The sequence below is a fragment of the Ornithorhynchus anatinus genome, chromosome 7 (genome assembly GCF_004115215.2).
Source record: "Ornithorhynchus anatinus isolate Pmale09 chromosome 7, mOrnAna1.pri.v4, whole genome shotgun sequence".
Classification (NCBI taxonomy): Eukaryota; Metazoa; Chordata; class Mammalia; order Monotremata; family Ornithorhynchidae; genus Ornithorhynchus; species Ornithorhynchus anatinus.
Genome location: NC_041734.1, coordinates 23,765,111 through 23,781,392, shown reverse-complemented (window position 1 = coordinate 23,781,392; position 16,282 = coordinate 23,765,111). Strand labels below are relative to the sequence as shown.

Genomic DNA, 16,282 nt, shown 5'->3' with positions numbered 1-16,282 from the left:
GTGGCTTTATGATTTTTGTTTTTCCCGCCGTTTGGTATGGCTATTAAAACGTTAATTTGTAGTTGAAGCATGAGAGAACAAATGACAACACTTTCATTTAGCTTGTTGGAACGGCTGTTGCTGCATGCGATCAAGCTGACTTCCTTACATTTTCTTTGGTCACTCACCTAATTATTGTTATGGGTCTTTTTTTGAATCCAGAGTCCAGAATTGAAGGTTGGCTTTCAGTGCCCAACAGAGGAAATATAAAACGATACGGCTGGAAGAAGCAGGTATGTCATACTCGTTTAAACTGGTGTCCTCTAACTCTCGTAATGTACTTTTAGAACACTGCTTTTTACGTATTTTTTGCTTTACAGTGTGGTTTTGTTTTTATCTTATGAAGCTTACAAAGGATAACAATTTTGATTTTATAGAAACCTTGGAACCAGCAAATACTGCAAACTATTGAGGACCTAGGACTGATTTCAAAATAATGACTTACTAGAGTTTCAGATGGGAGAACAGTTAGTTTGGACTCTGAGTTGATTGTTCCCGACAGAATGACTTTGGGAGTTTTTCCAGGAGTAATAGTGCTAATTAATGGTGTTTATTAACACTTTTCCAGTGCAGCAGCAGTGCAGCAGTTATTTAATTTTATCATTTTACAATGCAGCTGTTTTGATTAGGTTCAAAAATAATTGGTAATGGAAAGGACTAGGTTTTGGCTCGGGTGTTTACAGTGTAATAGGGTATCACAGGAAGTCGAGTAGATGTGCAGTGGAGTAATGTTTCACTTTGGGTAAAGTGGACCTGGAGGCGCTTATGTTATAACTTCCCCCCTTTTTTTTCTCATTTCAGTATGTGGTAGTGAGCAGCAAAAAAATTTTGTTCTATAACGATGAACAGGACAAGGAACAATCTAATCCGTCTATGGTTCTAGACATAGAGTAAGTTTTGTTTTGCTTTTTGTATGAGGTTGGAAGAATTAGTTGCAGAATTGTCCTTTATTAATTATTATGAAGATTGCTTCTGGCTTATTTTAGGGTATTTCCAATAATCTGTATTTTTAAAGTGGACTGATTCTTGTTTTGCCAGTGTCTGGGGGGGAACCTCCCAGAGATGTACATTTTAGGGTTTTCCATTTTGTATTATCCAAATGATGTGGTTTAAGAACAAGTCATTAAAAGTAAAGCGAGAAAGATTTGATCTGCGAGAGGGAAAGGAATCTCTGTGCCTTTTGGAATGGCCCAGGCAGTGGAGGAATTTTCCAGCATAGGTATGGAAGAAAACATCCCTTAGTGGGTTCATCAGAGGCTTTGCATTTTGCATTGGAGGCAAGAAACATGGTTTTATATGGTGGAATCAACTGCCATAGAAGCAATTTTTTTGAACTTTTAACCCTTCTATTTTATTTTATTTCAGTAAATTATTTCACGTTAGACCTGTAACCCAAGGGGATGTATATAGAGCAGAAACCGAAGAAATCCCAAAGATATTCCAGGTGAAAATTTGTTGAGAGCTTTTCAAGTTTGTCTTAGAACAAAAATTTCCGGCATGTGTGACATGTAATTCCTGTACATCCAGAGTTATTAATAACCATTCTGTTTCAATTAGATCCTCTATGCGAATGAGGGTGAATGCAGGAAAGATTTGGAGTTGGATCCAGGTCAGCAAGCAGAGAAGGCTAACTTTCAAAATCACAAAGGCCACGAGTTCATTCCTACACTCTACCACTTTCCAGCCAATTGTGAGGCCTGTGCCAAACCCCTCTGGCATGTTTTCAAGCCACCCCCTGCTGTGGAGTGTCGGAGGTGTCACGTTAAATGCCACAGGGATCACTTAGACAAAAAGGAAGATTTAATTTCCCCTTGCAAAGGTAAGAGTTTGATTTTTATCCTAACTTTTCTAGGGGATAATAGTAGGCACCTACTGAGTGCCTGCTGTGTGCTTAGCCCTAAACTAAACACTTGAGAGAGTACCATAGAATTAGACTGTCAGCTTGTTGTGGGCAGGGAATGTGTCTGCTGTTGGAATGGACTCGCCTAAGCTCTCAGTACAGTGCTCGGCACACAGTAGTGGCTCGATAAATACGATTGAATGAATGAATGGATGAATGGTTAGCATGATCCCTGCCTGGAAAAAAGCCCATGTGACCTAAAAGAAAAAAGTTTGCCATCGTTTTGTTACTCTGGCAAGACAGACCACTTTGAGATCCACATACCTGAGACACTGTGTATACCAGTGATTGGTTGGTAGGGTTACATTTCGTTCCCCGAAATTTCAGTTCCTTGTCTTGGGCATGTACTTTTAGGATTTATCTCCTCTTTTACTAACAACAGATTTATTTGGCTTTGCCTATTGGTCTGAATACTATCTTGTCCGTTTTCTTTCCAGGAAATGAAAGAACATGTGAAAACCATTCTTATTTGACATTTTTTGTTTTCCCAGTGAGCTATGATATAACATCAGCAAGGGATATGCTACTGTTGGCATGTTCCCAGGATGAACAGAAGAAATGGGTTACTCATCTAGTAAAAAAGATCCCCAAGACTCCACCATCCAGTTTTGTCCGAGCTTCCCCAAGGACGCTTTCTACAAGATCCACTGCAAATCAGTCTTTCCGAAAAGTTGTCAAAAATACATCAGGGAAAACCAGGTGAGGACTGTAATATCCATATTTCTTGTGATGATGGGGAAAAAAGATCTTGCCAAATGATCTCTCGGATCTCTGCTTCCAGGCACTCTCATAGCAAGTCACCTTCAAAAGGGATGACGAGAGGCATGCCTGAAGAGACCCCTGCTCCATGTTCAATTTATTAAGATGTCTGTCTGATCTGTAATAGACCTCTCTTGCTCATAAGAAAGTAGTTGAAGAATATTAATAGAAATATTGGAAAACAAATCAGCAGAATATTCTATGCCCCACCATGTTTTTCTACTCTTTTGATTTTCTCAAATGCTCTCTGTAACATTGTACTAAAAGGTGGATTTGGGATTTTTTTCAGCAGATAATTAGGAAAGTCACTTAAGTATTACAGTTGTTGGGCTTTGAAAGGGCATTTTGTTTGTGCTCATGTAACATACTTCTCTGTATTGTATTGATATTCAGTATCCACTCTTAATTTTGCTTTTAATATTTGAAAATTTGAGAAACTTCTTAAGTATTTGTCTCTCTGCTTACAAGTTTTGGTTTTAGACAGGATTTTCTTTGCTGAAAGATATTATCTTATAAGGGGAGTTTAAAATCACACCCCGGGACCCAGTGGCTTTTAGAGGACAAGAATGTTTGATTCTTCTTGAACTGAGGGCTTGATTGAACACCTCAATGTTCTGTTCTTATCCTGGAGCTCTTGTTGATGTATAAGAGGACCCAAGGAATTAGGAAGGCACCAACCTGGCTCTGAGAAGAACCTGTCCTACCAATTGGAAGCCCCGTAGGCAAGGGAGAGCAAATGACATAATGCGTCTGGACTTCAGTGAGGTTTCTCTTCCAACCTCGATTAGACTGTAAGCCTGTCAAACGGCAGGGACTGTCTCTATCTGTTGCCGACTTGTTCATTCCAAGTGCTTAGTACAGTGCTCTGCACATAGTAAGCGCTCAATAAATACTATTGAATGAATGAACCTCATTATTGACAGACTTCCTAGGGAAGTCCATCCTGCTGTTGGTGAATGCCCAGCTGGCCAGAGGACTGCAAAGAACGAGGAGTGGTCAGAGACAACCTGGGGGAATTTCCATTGGTAGCGCACAGGGATTAGAATTCACAGTGGCTTCAGCATATTGGAAACACGGTCTTCCAAAACAGGTTGGCATCCTAGAGGGATATGGGCAAGGAGAGTTTAGAAGGGAAAAAAGAAGCCCTCTCAAAAGACCGGCTAGGAGTAAGTACAGCAGAAAGAGGCCTGGGTGCAGGTTGAGGTTTCGGGTTGACCAGAAATGGAGTACGTATGAGCAGTGTGGTGGTGTTTTAAAAAGCCTGCCTGGGAATAAAAATGATAATAATGTTGGTATTTTTTCAAGTGCTTACTATGTGCCAAGCACTTTCTAAGCACTGGGGTAGATACAAGGTCATCAGAATGTCCCACGTGGAGTTTACAGTCTTAATCCCCATTTTACAGATAAGGTAACTGAGGCACAGGGAAATGAAGTGACTAGCCCATAGTCACCCAGCTGATACGTGGCGGAGCCGGAATTAGAACCCACGGCCTCTGACTCCCAAGCTCGTGCTGTTTCCACTGAGCCACGCCGTTTCCTGCTTGGCTTGGGGATGGATCGTCGGATCATAAGCGACTCGATAGAGGGAACTGTGTGTTTGTTTCTACCAGAGTTTTTTGCATGTAGTGCTCAGTAAGTGCTTAGTGGATGATAAGGATGGCTCAGGAAGAGTATGAGAAAAGGATGCAGAGAAGTTGAAGAGGGTTCAGGCAAGAGCGACCAAACTAATTAAGGAAAAAATGACTCTTGTGGGAACAGGTTAAGGGAAATGGATTGTTTAGCCAGGAAAAAGGGAGGCAAATATGAGCTCTGGTCCTATTACAGATAGACGTTCTTGTCAGCTTTCTTACTGGTCTTGCAGCCTCCAGTCTTTACGATATACATAATTAAATTATTTATTTATATTAATGCCTGTCACCCCTCTGGACTGTAAGCTCATTATAGGTAGGGAACATGTCTGCTGCTTCTGTTGTATTGTACTCTCTCAAGTGCTTAATACCGTGCTCTGCATTTAATAAGTGCTCAATAAATACCACTGCTGCCTGAATCATCTTCAAGTGTCCTCAAAACCCTCCATTGACTTTTCTGATTATCTTCTATCTATACCAACACTTAGTACAGTGCTTGGCACCCAGTAAGTGTGTTACAAATACCATATAAAAAACCTGAAGCTGAGCCTTAGAGCCTATTAAAAGTTTATAATAGGAAATAGACTTGCTGTTTATAGTCAATCAGTGGTATTTATTGAGCACTTACTGTTTGCAGAACACTGTACTTGGGAGAGTTGAATACAGCACGTTCATAATAAGCTTACAGTCTAGTCCCGGCTTATTTTCATTTTTAAGTAAAGAGATTACCTTTTTCTATTGGTAATATAGTCTCTATTCCTGTGGATAAGGAAGGAAACTCATTTGTGTGCCTACCTATCAGGTGTGTGACCCTTCTTAGTCCCCTGTCTCTCATTGCTTTCGTGTCTTGGTTTCTGGCGCCTTGTGCTAGCAACTGGGATGCTGATCCAGTGACATTCCAGTCCCTAGAGAGTAGCCCCCTTTGATTAACCCTTTTACACCTGGAGCTTGTGGTTTATAACTGCAGAATTTAGCAGGGTAATGGGAGCATTGGTGAGAAATCACTTCTCTCACTGTCACAGGGTTTGAACAGATGATTTCATTTTGCTGGGCAAAGAAATATGAGAGAGTTTAGCCTCCTTTTGGACTCAAAGATGCATGTGCTGGTAGTGATTTTGCCTGTGAGAGTCACTGAAAGATCATTTCCTGCACTGAAATGACAAGGTATTATAATAGGGCTCCTTTTCTCGCCCAACTCAAATGCTGCAAACCTTATATTCTTAGGTAGGGCTGCTCTTGAGCTATAAAAGACCAACATGCATTGACTATTCAAGTCAGACTTTAGATTTGGAAGGAGGGGAAAGGGTAACCCACCATTCATTCATTCATTCGGTTGTATTTATTGAGCACTTACTGTGAGCAAAGCACTGTACTAAGCACTTGGGAGATCCCAGTATTACTACACACACTCCACCCCACAATGAGCTCAGAGTCCTCCAGTGAGATACACATTTTGGCTGATTTTCCAGTATTTGTGATGGACTTCTAGACTGTGAGCCTGTTGTTGGGTAGGGATTGTCACTCTCTGTTGCCGAATTGTACTCTCCAAGCACTTAGTACAGTGCTCTGCAGACAGTAAGCGCTCAATAAATACGATTGAATGAAAGAATGAATGACTACCCTGAGCCATCCATATCCACATGCCAAGTCTCCCTGTGGCCAGCAGCTCCTATCGGGAGAAAATTGGCACGGAAGTGAATGAAGGGTGTGGTCTCTGAACAGTAAATCCGTGAAATTTCTCAGCATCGATATGGCTGAGTCCTCACCGTTTCCCAAGTCACTGATGAGTTTGTCTCTTGCTTTGGCAGTTCAGAAGTGTTCAGGGTTTTGTATTGTGTGGGAACCAGTAGAGTGACTATTAAGTCCTCAGATGGGGATAACATGCCAAGGACCTAGGTTGAAATCTTTGATATCAAGCTCTTGTTTGTTTCAGTTATAGCCAGAGGAGGGGAGTGAAAGGAAAAGGTAATAGTAATCAGAAAACAAAGGAAAAATGGTTTAGCTCCCTCCCACCTCAAATCCTTCCTTTGATACAGATGTTCACACCAGGACCCAGATGGGCATTTACCCCTCTCTGCACCCATCCTCACTCCTGGACTTTTTAATTGAAGGCCAAGGGGCTCGTACCATCACCATCAGTGGTGTTTATTGAGTGCTTACTGTGTGTAAGGAGATGAACAGCATGGCCTAGTGGAAAGAGCCTGGGCTTGGGAGTCAGAGGAGCTGGGTTCTAGTTCTAGTTCCACCATGTGCCTGATGTATGACCTTGGGCAAGTCACTGATCTTTTCTGCACCTCGATTGCCTCACCTGTAAAATGGGGGTTCAATACCGGTTCTCCCACCTCCTTTCACTGTGAGGCCTGTTTGGGACAAGAACTGTGTCGAACCTGGTTATCTTGTATCTTCCGCAGGGCTTGACACATAGTAAGCACTTAACAACTGCCAAATACAACAGAGTTGGTAGACAAGTTCCCTGCTCACAATGAGTTTACAGTCTAGAGGACCTGGACAACTCCCAACCCACATCTGGCTTCAGGCCTGGAGGTGAAGGATACCCGTTCTGAGGCCTGGCATGGGACTGTGCCCTTTGGGAGGACTCTCTGCCAATACACTAAAAGCTTTGGCCCCAGGCTCCCTGCGTCGAACTAGTCCTTTGCAAGCAGGCATCACTGTGAAGAGGTATCCGAAGATTTTGCTGTGTTTCTAAATAGGCCGACTGGCACCCGCCCCTCTTTTCTTTTTAAATGACTGCATTTTTTACCGATGGTGTCTAATCTCTGGCAGAGCAGGCTTTCCTAATGACAAGGTACTGCATTTCAAATTTGAAGAGATGTTGCGGCTCAGTAACAGTAGTCAACTGGAGCTGAAGCTGAAAGGATCTCGCGTTGGAGAATTAGTTTTCATCATTAAAATGTCACCAGGCTACATACAATATTGTTCACTGAGGCAGGAATAAAACTTGCTCCCAAGTTTTGGAGCTGATCTGGCCCTTGTTTTCCTCAAGTCCAAATTAGATTTGTCCGAACAAGTCTCCTACTGCTAAATTATAGCTCCGTTCACATGTGAATGACCTTTTCAGTAGTGATGGGATTAAATGAATGATTTCCATAGGTGGTGGTGGTAGCATTTACTGAGCTAGCAGTGGCTTGTTGATGGAGGCGGAATTTAGGATGTGAAGATGGGGAGAACTGTGGTGTCTCCTGTGGAGAAGGAGAGAGGGCATTCCAGACCATTTGGAGAGAGGAGAGAAGTGGACCGAGTGATGCTTCAGGAAGATGATCGGTGCGACATCATGTAAGGTAGATTGGAGGCTGAGAGACCAGCAAGGACCCTAATGCAGTAGTCTAGCCCTCGCCAAACCAGAGGTTGTACCTCGGTGCTAACAGTGTGGGTGGAAAGGAAGAGGTTTTATGAGAGTCAAATTTTATAACTGCCAAAAGGAAATCTGTTCTCCTCCGCACCTTTCCTCCCTTCCCCTCCCACCAACTCTGCTGCATGAAAGTTTGGCTCTAATGAACTTTTTCTTTATTTTGTTTTTATTACAGCTAACCACCATCGTGGTGTCTGTTGGAATCTAGCAAGACGCCACCTGAGAACCTGGGCTTCTTTAACCATGCAGAGCGGACAGGCACGAATCACAGGCTTCAGGGTTAAGATTGCTGTTATTCTCTCCTCCTTGCTTTGCAAAAAAGCACGCAGAGGGTATCATTGTGGGTTTGCCTCCAGATAGATTAGATTAATTATTACTATGTAATGCAAGTACAAGCAAATACAAGCTTAGCTAGATACATGAAAAAGGTGCTGCCTTTTTGGATTTCTACAAAAATGCCTATCAATCATGATGGAACACACTCACTTTTCCTCATATGAGTTAGAGAGAAAGGGACAATTTCCCCTGGGGAATGACTGTCATCAAGATCATTATAACGAAGGAATAAAGAAAATATCTCAATGTGAGACAGACTGAAATTTATTTGAAGACTCAGTGTTTTTATGCTCTTGGAAGATTTCAGACCTTCAGAGAAGCTTTTTCCTTCCCTCGACCCAACATCTTCACCGGAGAGTTAAACAGCCTGGACCAGATCTGGGAGTTCAATCTTTTCCATTTTGCTTTACAAAATACTGTAGATTCAGGGGTGGGAAAAGACAAAACCAATTCCATTTAATCTATGCATCTTTGCCAAGCCATACCTAATTATTCTAATCCTAGAGGCATTAGGGACTAAGTGTTCAAGACAGCCAAGTTGGAAAGCATATTGTGGGGTACATCAATTCTGTGATTTTTTTAATAGATTTCCTTATGGTTTAAAGTGATAAAGACTTTGTTAACAAACATATAAGAAATGTATGCACTGTTTGAAAAGTAAATTATTCTTAGTACACTTAATGGGAGTTGCTTTATCCTTTTTAGTGCCTTAATTTGAGAAAATTATTTCACCCATCTGTGTAGAAATTTCAGCAAACTTTCCTGTCAGGCTTTTTTTTTTCTATAATTGGTTTAATTTAAAAGATTCTAGAGGTTGATTTCAAGTACACAAACTGAGTAGTGTAAAACTGTCCGCTACAAATGAACTTCACAATTATCTGCAATATAAAATCTGAACATTTCCAGTTTATAAAGGAATTGCAAGGTAAATGCTGTCAAACTCTTGCCATGAAACAAGAGTTCATACATGTTATGAGCAGTATGAGTTTTTTTAATTTTTTTTAAACAAATACCTCCTCAGTAATTTATAATGGCTTTGCAATTCTGTGTATCAAAGAAGAAGCACTGGAAAACAGATTTGCCTGCAGGGTGATGTGCATGTTTCAAGTCGTATTTTGAAAGCCGCACTGTTAGATATTTAACAAATACACATATCTGTTATTAATATGCTAATGCCTCTGTGCTCATTTAATGAGAAATAAACATAATTTAAAGACTCTTTGGAAGGTATGGTGTTTTCTTAAGACCAAAACCTATGCATTATTTTAAGGTGTTTTAATTATTAAAGAATTATTAAGACCCGACAAATATTTTCTTCCTGCTATAACTACATTTCAAATTTTGCCAAGCAGTTTTACCTCATGTGTTCAGAAATCTACACAAAATTCCCCTGAGAACTTATGTTTAAGAGCACTATGACAAGCACATGAAAGAGTACAATAGAGTAAGTGGACACAATCCCTCCTCTCAAGGAGCTTACAGGCTAGTCAGGGAGACATAGATTGGAATAAATCACAGGCAGGAGAGACCCCAGAGTTCAAATATTGAACATAAGTGCTATTGGAAATTGGGAGGAAGGGAGGAAGGAGTATTCAAGGAGTCAGGTGATGCTGAAGAGGAGTTGGGGTTTCAGGAGGACTTGGAAGATGGGGTGAGCCACTTTTAGTGGAAAGTGCAAAGGAATGAGAGGAGACCAAGGTTCTAATCTTGGCCTTGCTACCTAATTGCTGTGAGTCCTGGATCTATTTCCTCCTCTAAAACGCCGACGACGTGCCTGTTCTCCCTCTCCGTCCTTACACTGTGAAAACTGTCTTGGGACAAATACTCCCATCTGATTGTATTGAGTCGACTTCAACACTTCACATGGTTCTTGGCCTACAGTAAGCACTTTCACAGATATCATTATGACGGAGAGCAGTGGTGCGTTAGACTTAAAGGGGAAGGGGCGTTCAGGCAGAAACGATGGTGTGAGCAAGAGGTTGGCTGCTTGAGAAGTAAGAATGAGGCATGGTGAGTAGGCTAACTTGAGAAGAGTGAAGGGTACAAGCTGGGTGTAGTGGGAGAGGACCATGGGTATGTCAGGGAGAGCTCATGTACCAACTCTTTTGTATTCTACTTTCCCAAGTGTGTAGACTAGTGTTCTGCTCACAGCTGATAAATACCATAGAGAAACAGCATGGCGTAGTGGAAAAAGTCTGGGCCTGAAAGAGGACCTGGGTTCGTTCTATTCATTCATTCATTCAATCACATTTATTCAGCAGTTAGTGTGTGCAGAGCACTGTACTAAGCGCTTGGAATGTACAATTTGGCAACAGATAGAGACAATCCCTGCCCAACGACGGGCTCAAAGTCTAAAAGGGGTAGACAGGCAACAAAACAAAACAAGTAGACGGGCATCAATACCATCAAGATAGATAAATAGAATCATAGATATATATACATAGTCTAGTCTTGGCTTTGTCACGTACCTGTTGTGTAATCTTGGGCAAGTCACTAAACTTCTCTGTGCCCCAGTTTCCTCACTTGCAAAATGGGAATTCAATACCGGTTCTCCCTCCTACTTTGACTTCCACAGTGAGGGATTGGGAAGCAAAGGAGGAGTCCCCGAAAGAGATTGAGAAGGAGCAGCCAAAGAGACGGGAGGAGATCCAGGAGAGGACAGTGTCAGTAAAGCCAAGGTTGAATAAGGAGTAGGCTGGTGTAGAGGCTGTTAGATTTGGCATAGCGGAGAAAGCGTGGGCCTGGGAGTCAGAAGGTCGTGGTTCTCATCCCGGCTCTGCCACTTGTCTGCTGTGTGACCTTGGGCAAGTTACTTCACTTCTCTGGACCTCAGTTACCTCATCTGTAAAATGGGGATTGAGACTGAGTCCCACGTGGGACAGAGACTGTGTCCCACCTGATTTGCTTATATCCACCCCAGTGCTTAGTACTGGGCCTGGCATATAGTAAGCACTTAAATACCACAATTATTATTATTATTTTTGGTGACTTCTTAGAGGGCAATTTCTTTGGAGTGAAGGGGCAGAAGCCAGATTAGAGGGGGATCAGGGAAAGAACTGGAGGTATGGTACCCAGAAGTAGCTACCTGTTCCAGAACCTTCTGAGCTTTTCCCTTCCGTTTCGATATGTGGGCCTTGTCCAGCAGCACCGTCAAAGTCCTGAGATTTATCCCCACTTGCAACAGCAGTTCCCACTCTAGAAGAGTTTAGTATGACGTGCACATTTGGAAATTGTACTCTGTACTCTTTGGGGCAGGCTTTGGACACTTGGTTTTCCATTCCTTTACTTATGATGTAATTATTAAGTCTCCCCAAATTCTTGAATCAAGAGTATTTCTCCAGGAGGACCCGTTTCCCTCTCCCTCCAACCCCCCTTGCTCCAGAGGTATTACATTCCCCTCCCAGGTCCCTGTTAACCCGAGGACCATTTCTGAGCGAAACTAACCCTGCGACTATCTCTTCCAAAACATTTACGTAGGTGCTAAAAAGCAGATTTATGCATTTTACTAATTTTATAATCTTCCTTGACCTCTAAAAATTGTCTTTGATATTGTCAACCATTCCCTTCTCCAAATCAGTCTCTTGAGCCTTTGCTTGACTGAGTGGATGTTTTCCTTGGTTCTCAGATTGCTCCTTCCCAGCCTTCACTCATCTTTCCCTTGTTCTTTTTACTGTGGATGTCCTAGTCTCATCAACCCAACACCACCTTTAGCACTGGAAATATACATAAATAATAATAATTATGGTATTTGTTAAGCGCTAACGATGGGCCAGGCACTGTTCTAAGCACTGGGGTGGATACAAGCCAAGGGGTTGGACAGGGTCCCTGATCCATGTAGGGCTCACGGTCTCAATTCCCATTTTACAGAGGAGGTAACTGAGGCCCAGTGAAATGATTTGCCCAAGGTCACCCAGCAGACAAATGGCGGATTCGGGATTAGAACCCACATCCTTCTGAGTCCCAAGCCCGTGCTCTCTCCACTACCCCATGCTGCTTACGTTATGTATTTTTACATATGCAATGATTTATTCAGTTATTTCATCTGGATACATTTGTACTACCTATTGAAAATAATTTTTGCCTGTCATCTCCATTAGATTTTAAACTTCTTGAGTGCAGTGAATTGTGTGTCTTCTGATGTAACTCTTGCAAGCACTTACTACTATACCAACTGCTCAGCACTCAGAAAGTGTTCAATAAATACCACCGATTGCTTTCAGAAATATTGGTCAAAATCGGGCATCAAAGTGTTCCTTTCTGAAGCTCATGATACCTTGGGAAAAATGAAATAGAAAACGATTGTGCATTTCAACACACACTGGTCATTTAAGAAAACAAAAATCATTTCAGGATGTGTGTTGACATTTAAGTCACAGAAGAATGAATAAAGTAAAAATAGCTTATATCTTGGTCCCTAGGGGCTTTTGGTATTTTGAAAACTTATAAGAAAATCTCTCTCAGTTCTTCATTTCAAACCAGCTATGGATAAAGCATTTAAGCTACCGATTCAGAATCAAACAAAACTGGGGTGACTCCTTATTTGGCTCAGATTTTGCCCACTTTAGACTGAACCCTTTCGAATTCTGGAAAGGCTGGCCTCAACTCTCTTGGTGACCTCATTCGCTCCCACGGCTTCAACTATCATCTCTACGCAGATGACACCCAAATCTACATCTCCCCTGTTCTCTCCCCCTCCCTCCAGGCTCGTATCTCCTTCCGCCTTCAGGACGTCTCCACCTGGATGTCTGCCTGCCACCTAAAACTCAACATATCTAAAACTGAGCTCCTTATCTTCCCTTCCAAACCCTGTCCTCTCCCTGACTTCCCTGTCACTGTGGATGGCACTACCATCCTTCCCATCTTACAGGCCAGCAACTTTGGTGTTGTCCTTGATTCAGCTCTCTCATTCACCCAAAACAACCAAGCCATCACCAACACCTGCCAGTCTCACCTTCACAATATCGCCAAGATCCTCCCTTTCCTCTCCATCCAAATGGCTATAGTGCTGGTACAAGCTCTCATAATATCCCGACTGGATTACTGTGTCAGCCTCCTCTAGGATCTCCCTTCCTCCTGTCTCTCCCACTCCAGTCTATTCTTCATTCAGCTGCCCAGATCATCTTCCTACAGAAACGCTCTGGGCATGTCACTCACCTCCTCAAAAACCTCCAGTAGTTGCCTATCAACCTTGGCGCGAAACAAAAACTCCTCACTCTGGGCTTCAAAGCTCTCCATCACCTTGCCCCCTCCCACCTCACCTCCCTTCTTTCTACTGCCCCCCCCCCCCCCGTACACTCTGCTCCTCTGCCGCTCACCTCCTCACGGTCCCCCATTCATGCCTGTCCCGCCATCAACCCCTGGCCCGCGTCCTACTGCTGTCCTGGAATGCCCTCCCTACTCACATATGCCAAACTAACTCTCTTCCCCTCTTCAAAGCCCTACTGAGAGCTCATCTCCTCTAGGAAGCCTTCCCAGACTGAGCCCTCCATTTCCCTCTGCTCCCCCTCCCTTCCCCACCCACCCTGTGCTCTTCCCCCTTCCCCTCCCCTCAGCACTGTGCTCATCTATATATATTATTCATTACCCTATTTATTTTGTTAATGAGGTATATATCTCCTTGATTCTATTTATCTTGATGATGATGTCTGGTTTTGTTTTGTTTGGCTTTGCTGTCTGCCTTCCCCAATTAGACTATGAGCCTGTCACTGGGCAGGGATTGTCTCAATCTGTTGCCGAACTGTACATTCCAAGTGCTTAGTACAGTGCTCTGCATAGTAAGCACTCAATAAATACTATTGAATGAATGAATGAATTACTGTTGGATGAATTTTACTATCTAAGAAACATGGATTACTAGGGTAAGAGAAATTTGGACCAACATTAACATGAAGGTAAATACTGAGTGCGAAACATTATAGCCCAATATATAGTCATCCCATGTCATATTGGCATTTCAACAATTATACCAATTAAAATCACATGAGCTACATCCTAGACTTGTATTTAAATGAATTTAAAACTACCATGCTGTTTACACTCCAAAACTGATGAAGTTATGTAAATAGTCCTTTTTCAGATCTTGCCCCTTTTGACTGCAGCTATGTATGTTACTAAATTTGAATAACAGCTTCCTCCTGGAAATGTTTCCTGATTTCTACAGTTTTACAAGCTCCATTCCCAAGAGGAAAACATTATTGGCCATACTGTAGAAGACACTTCTTCTGAAATCACACCTCCTCCAGGAAGTCTTCCTTGATTCATTCACTCATTCAATCAATCATATTTATTGAGCCCTTACTGTGTGCAGCACATTGTACTACGCGCTTGGAAAGTACAATTCAGCAACACATAAAGACAATCCCTGCTCACAAGGGTCTCACAGTCTAGAAGGGGGTGTTTAGACATTAAAGCAAGTAAATGGGAATCAATAGCATCAATATAAATGAAGCGAATTATAGATATATACTCATCGATAAAATAAATAGAATTATAAGTATGTACATATATACACACAAGTGCTGTGGGGCAGGGAGGGGGTAGAGCAGCGGGAGCAAGTCAGGGTGATGGGGAGGGGGAGCAGAGGAAAAGGGAGGCTTAGTCCAGGAAGACTTCTTGGAAGAGGTGAACTTTCAATAGGGATTTGAAGGGGTAAATGTGCTAGTTTGGTGGATGTGAGGAGGGAGGGCATTCTAGGCCAGAGGTAGGAGGTGGACCAGGGCTCGACAGCGGCACAGGCGGGAACGAGGCCCAATGAGGAGGTGAGCGGTGGCAGAGTAGCGGAGTGTGCGAGCTGGGCTGTAGAAACAGAGAAGGGAGGTGAGGCAGGAGGGGGCAGGGTGAGGGAGAGCTCTGAAGCCAATAGAGAGGAGTTTTTGCTTCATGTGAAGGTTGATAGGCAAACCACTGGAGATTTTTGAGGAGGGGGATGACAATGCCCAGGACGATTCTGATTGATTTCTCTTCCTCCAGTTATAGTTCTTTCACTATGCAAATGCACACTCACAATTTAAAGCAGCTTGACCTCGAGGAAAGCACAGGATTGGGAGTTAGGATACCTGGGTTATAATAATAATAATGATGGTATTTGTTAAGCACTTACTTTGTGCCAGGCACTGTGCTAAGCACTGCGTGGTTACAAGCAAATCGGGTTGGACACAGTCCCCCGTCCCACATGGGGCTCACAGTCTCATTCTCCATTTTTCACATGAGGTAACCGAGGCCCGGAGAAGTGATGTGACTTGCTCGCGGTCACACAGCAGACGAGCGGCAGAGTTGAAATTAGAACTCATGACGCATGACGGGACTCCTAGGCCCGTGCTCCATCCATGACGTCATGGGTTCTAATCCTGGTTCTTGCCACTGATCAGCTGAGTTACAGTGCACGATTCCCTTTGCCTCTCTATGCCTCGATTTTCTCATCTGTAAAATGAGGATTAATAATTATAACAATAGTAATGATGATGGTATCTGTTAAGTGCTTACTATGTGCCAAGCACTCTTCTAAGCGCTGGCGGGGGGGGGGGGGTGATACAATGATACAAGGTCAGGAGATTGTCCCACGTGGGGCCCACAGTCTTCATCCCCGTTTGCCAGATGAGGGAACTTGAGGCCCAGTGAGTAATTATAATGTTGGCATTTGTTAAGCGCTTACCATGTGCAAAGCACTGTTCTACGCGCTGGGGGATACAAGGTGATCCCACGTGGGGGCTCAGTTTTAATCCCCGTTTTCCCGATGAGGTCACTGAGGCCCAGAGAAGTGAAGTGACTTGCCCACAGTCACACAGCCGACAAGTGGCAGAGTTGGAATTCGAATCCATGATCTCCGACTCCCACGCCCGGGCTCTTTCCACTGAGCCACGCTGCTTCTCTACAAGGTGATCCCACGTGGGGCCCAGTTTTAATCCCCATTTTCCCCATGAGGTCACTGAGGCCCAGAGAAGCCAAGTGACTTGCCCAGGGTCCCACAGCCGGCAAGCGGGGGAGCTGGGAGGAGAACCCATGCCCTCCGACTCCCCAGCCCGGGCTCTTTCCACTGAGCCACGCCGCTTCTCCAACGTGCCCAGGGTCACCCAGGCGACAAGTGGCGAGGAAGTACCATCGAATGAATGAACGAAGGGCGGAGCGGGGATTCGAACCCCCGGCCGGAGACTCGCCAGGCCGCGCTCTCGCCACGCGGCGGCCCTGCGTACGCGCGCCCGCCGCCGCCCCGTCCCCGCGCCGCCGGCGTCTGCGTGCGCGCGCCCGCCCCCG

At 43.6% G+C, this 16,282-nt stretch overlaps 1 protein-coding gene across 1 annotated transcript in view; it reads left to right on the top strand.

The window, feature by feature from the left end:
- ROCK1 (Rho associated coiled-coil containing protein kinase 1) overlaps positions 1–9,251 on the top strand; it is a 163,566-nt gene extending 154,315 nt beyond the window's left edge. The window contains exons 28-33 of the mRNA XM_029068629.2: positions 202–272; positions 841–929; positions 1,405–1,483; positions 1,597–1,858; positions 2,431–2,638; positions 7,872–9,251. Of these exons, the coding sequence (XP_028924462.1) occupies positions 202–272; positions 841–929; positions 1,405–1,483; positions 1,597–1,858; positions 2,431–2,638; positions 7,872–7,875 (713 nt within the window). The 3' untranslated portion in view covers positions 7,876–9,251. The remainder of the gene's footprint in view (positions 1–201; positions 273–840; positions 930–1,404; positions 1,484–1,596; positions 1,859–2,430; positions 2,639–7,871) is intronic.
- The last annotated feature ends 7,031 nt before the right edge of the window (positions 9,252–16,282 follow it).